The sequence below is a fragment of the Trachymyrmex septentrionalis genome, unplaced genomic scaffold (assembly GCF_001594115.1).
Source record: "Trachymyrmex septentrionalis isolate Tsep2-gDNA-1 unplaced genomic scaffold, Tsep1.0 scaffold7, whole genome shotgun sequence".
Taxonomy (NCBI): domain Eukaryota; kingdom Metazoa; phylum Arthropoda; class Insecta; order Hymenoptera; family Formicidae; genus Trachymyrmex; species Trachymyrmex septentrionalis.
In genome coordinates, this window is record NW_017305884.1 from 810011 (window position 1) to 814389 (window position 4379).

Consider the following 4379-nt stretch of genomic DNA (forward strand, 5'->3'; position numbering starts at 1 on the left):
ATATATAGAGTAGGATGCTGCGATTTCTATTTTATTATCCTTATAATGTCTCTCCTTTTTCTTCTCTTTCTCTTTCTTTCTGGACGATTAGAAATTATTATTAACATTATTAATAATACCGCAATATTTTATTGTATGGAATCATAGTATAGATAAATCATAGAAGTATGTGTTAGATTTCGACATAATGTGGGGTGTCTCAAGAAGTGCCTCTCAGTTACGAATATTTCAAATTAAAGAAGAAAGATTATTTAACATATGTAAGACTCCACTTTAAAACATGTTGGAAATAAGGCAAGACAAGAAGTGATCTATTTTAGAAATGTTACTATTATAAAATAAATAAATATCAACGAAATAAATAAAAGCTAGAATTTAGCTTACTACAATTTTCTAACGATTAAAGTTTTCGATTTTTGTAATTGATTTTATTTTGATCTTGTTAATAATGTTAATGAGCATCTTATCGGCTGCTTGCAATTAAAAGGCATGAATTAAAAGATATTTGTCATTAGCAAATCATCTTATCGAATACAATGAAAAACAAATCATATTCCTTTTAGTGCTAACAAGTATCTTTGTCACTACTTTAAAGACAACTTAATTTTAATCAGGAATAAAAATTATTTTAATAAGGTGAAAAAAGGAAATTTGTAATTAAATTCCTGAAAAATTAAATCCCTAAAACTATGAAATAAATTGTTAGCAGAAATCATTGCTTGTAATTTTTAATTTAAAAGCATTCGATTGAATGATTTGATAATTTCGTAATGATAGGAAGAATTAATTAGAACAAATAGAATAATAATAGTGGAAGGAGAACTTTTCCTGGAGTTGCGGTATTTCAAGCGGCACCCTGCACATAAGTCTCGCGTTTTATTATCATATACAGTGTACGATAATATTAGACAAAAACTATCAGAAGCGATATTAATTATGATGTGTGATTAATAACTAATTTACAATTAGTTGAATTGATGTGTCAATTTCTGCGCTCTAATTCACGTCTTTTCCGAATACGTCCAAGTTAAGACTTATCTATTTTTTCATTGCAGCCATATTGAATTATTATCCACACAATACAGTTTTGCAAAGGACATCTTAAAAAAAGTCCAGAGAACGTGCTACGACTTAAATATTCTCAGGAGTTGGCTCGGAAAATTGTGTAATATTAAAAATAAAAAATCAGTTTTTGTAAGTAAATTTTTTTCACAGTACATTAAAAGAGATTGATTTTTTTGTATAAATCAATTGTTTAAGTACAAATATATCAAAAAGTTTCCTTCTTCTTATGCTGCAGATCAGTATAATTATATAATTGTTCCATACATACATTTTTTTGCCGAAAAGAATCATATATACAATAGTTATTCAAGATTTATATTTATTTATTAAATTAATTCATAAATTGAAAAATAAGCTTTTTATGCATTAACTAATTATAATTCTTATTTTTTTAATTATTAATATAAAAATGATTATAAAGATTAATTAATACATTAGTAATCCACGCTTAATTTTCCATTCAAACCATTAGATATTTTGGCTAAAAAGAAAATTATAAAATAATTTCTGATATTATATAGGCGGATACATAATTATAATACAGTATTGGTATATTAGATCTTTGTAATTAATAATTTAAAATAATTTTTTATACTTTTTAATCATTATAAAATATATTTTAGTTAACTAACATAATAACATAAACAGAAATACTTAGGGTCCATTAATGATCCATGCGGCGTAGTTAAATCATTTAAAAAATTGACGTCGTACAGAATATATTAATAACATATGTACTAAGAAAATAGAAAGATGTCGGAACAAATGAACATATCGACAAATTAATATATTTTATTAATCTACATTATCTACAATATTATCGGATATGTGTGATGCGAAAAAATTAATTTTAGCGACGTGTATGTGTGTAAGAAAAATATGCAAAAAAAAATTGTCACGTGTTATAATTCGGCTGTAATGGAAAAATAGGAATTATTTATTTTAAATACATTCACAATATGTTAATAATGTGAATTGAAGATTCTGAACTGAAATATGAAAAGCGACAGACAGCAGAACTAATGCGATTATATACATACATCGATCGTGATTAAATGAGTAGAGTGAATATGTGCCTTGAAGTAAAACTAAAAATATAGTTTTCTTTTTCTTCTACCTAATTATTTATCCCCACGATATATAAGAACTCACTGCAACGTGTGGTTATCTCCATAATTTGTATGCATATAATTTAATATGTAATTCTCTACGAGACATAAGAAATAAATATCGAGGAACATCATATTTTATTTCATATTCTTCTTATTTTCCTCGTCTTAAAAAAATAAACGTAAAAAATATAATTATTGAAATATTTCCTAGGCAAAATATTTCAGTAAATCTTGCATTATATTCAGACATCTTTTATATAACTTCTAGATATCTTCTAAACATATCTTAAAGATACCTTTAAAAAAAGATATCGTTTAGATATTCATAAGACCTCGATGTTTTCTGGGTTAACTGAAGAAGTAAAGACTTGATAATTTCTATATACATTTTATTTATAAAGATTAATTATATAAATGTGTTGTGTTTTTTAAATCTTTACATTTTTTTTAAACAAGGCATCTGTTTTTTCTGACTGAACTAATGTAAACTTTTGGAACTTAAAATGAGGTAGGTATATATTTAATATTTGATAAAAGCGAAAAAAAGAATTCTAATGCAATCTAGTGTAGAAATAAAAAAACAAACCTATAGATATTTTTTTACACAGGCTGCGTTCGGTTATTTACTGTAAGTACCAAAATCTATATAGTATATGTAATATGAACTATAGATTTTCATACTTGCAGCGAATAAGAACGCACTCCTAGATTATAGATCTGTTTTCTGTGACTGAATTAGTGTATATTTTTGGAACTTAAAGTGAGATATTTGTCAAAAGTGAGAAAGATAATTCTAGTGCAAAAAACAGATTATATGTTTATATTTCTACCGATGGTTTGAATCAGGTCAAAGTCAAGTTAGAGCAGAGAGAAATCTGAGAGTGGACGAGTAATCGAAATTGATTATTCATCCTTGTCTAACCCACTTAATAATATGAAAGACAATCACAAAAGCGTGTATATTACCCTACGAGGTTTGTTAGATGAAAAAGGCCGGGATGCTTGATCTCAGGTTTCTCTTTTAGAGTCGGGTTAAAGTTAAGTTGGCTTGCCTGTTTCTACCAATCAGAGTTACGCTAAGGTTGCGACAGAGTTACACTATGATACAAGAATATAAGGTATTCCATTGCCAAGGATGCGCAATCGTTTTGAATATGGCAGCTACTCTTTGGCCAATCAAAACGTTGTCCGAAATTGTAAAAAGGAAATCTGATAACTATCTTAAAATTTTATTGGGTAGGATTCTTAATGTTTCCACCGTAAGAGCACTTAACTGAACCAGACTTCGACTTGACTTTGACCCTCGATGGAAACATAGTTATATTTTTCTTTTAGAAATAATTTGTAAAAATGTATCGGTTTATAAAGATTTATACTCTTTTAATTAATTGTAGATTTTCCAATTAATTCTTGTTCCTTGCGCAATTCTTGTTCACGTTGTTGTTCCCTATTCATTGATTCTTTTTTCTTAATCTGTTGAAGACGCAACACGCGTTTCTGCAATAAATCGTTTTACATAGTTGAAAATACTTATATTATCTATATACACACATCCTAGCAAAATTAATTTTATAATTCACCTTTAGTTTAGACGTTCTTTCATGAATATTAATCATTTCTTTTCTTATCACTGATAATTTTCCTTGATAAATTTTAACGGCTGAAAACTATAACATTTTTAAATGTAATTTTTTTGTCATGAGATGTCAATATTCCAAAAATATTACAAGATCTTTAATCCGAAATTCCAAAAATCGAAATTCCTAAAAATCAAATATTAAAAAAACATATAGATTATTTTTGTTTATTGTGTAAATAAAAATAAAATTTTTTTGTTTCAAAATCCAATTTTTATTTTTATCTTTATATAACTTCACCATGTACTCCAAATTTAAAAATAATCAAAATTTGAAACATTTTCAGTTACAATCGGATTAAAGATATTCAACTTATATCATGAGAGAAGGAAAAAGTCTTACCATATCATTTAAATCTATATCTTCAAATGTCTCATGTATCCTTTTATTCTCAAGCTGCATTCGTGTAAGTAGAGATTCTTGTTTATTACTGTAAGAAAAATAATATAACATAAATAATAATCAATGTGAAATCTTTATTGTTTGCATTACTGATGTATTAGGTGTACAAAAAAGTTCTGAGCTTTAGATTTGATACAACCGAAATAACAATTTAAATTTTATA

At 26.4% G+C, this 4379-nt stretch overlaps 1 protein-coding gene across 1 annotated transcript in view; it reads right to left on the bottom strand.

Moving 5' to 3' along the window:
* Positions 1–2944: 2944 nt before the first annotated feature.
* The window catches only part of LOC108753475 (biogenesis of lysosome-related organelles complex 1 subunit 6-like), a 2813-nt gene continuing 1378 nt past the window's right edge, over positions 2945–4379 (bottom strand). The window contains 3 exon segments of the mRNA XM_018495064.1: positions 2945–3674; positions 3758–3844; positions 4157–4368. Of these exon segments, the coding sequence (XP_018350566.1) occupies positions 3558–3674; positions 3758–3844; positions 4157–4368 (416 nt within the window). The 3' untranslated portion in view covers positions 2945–3557.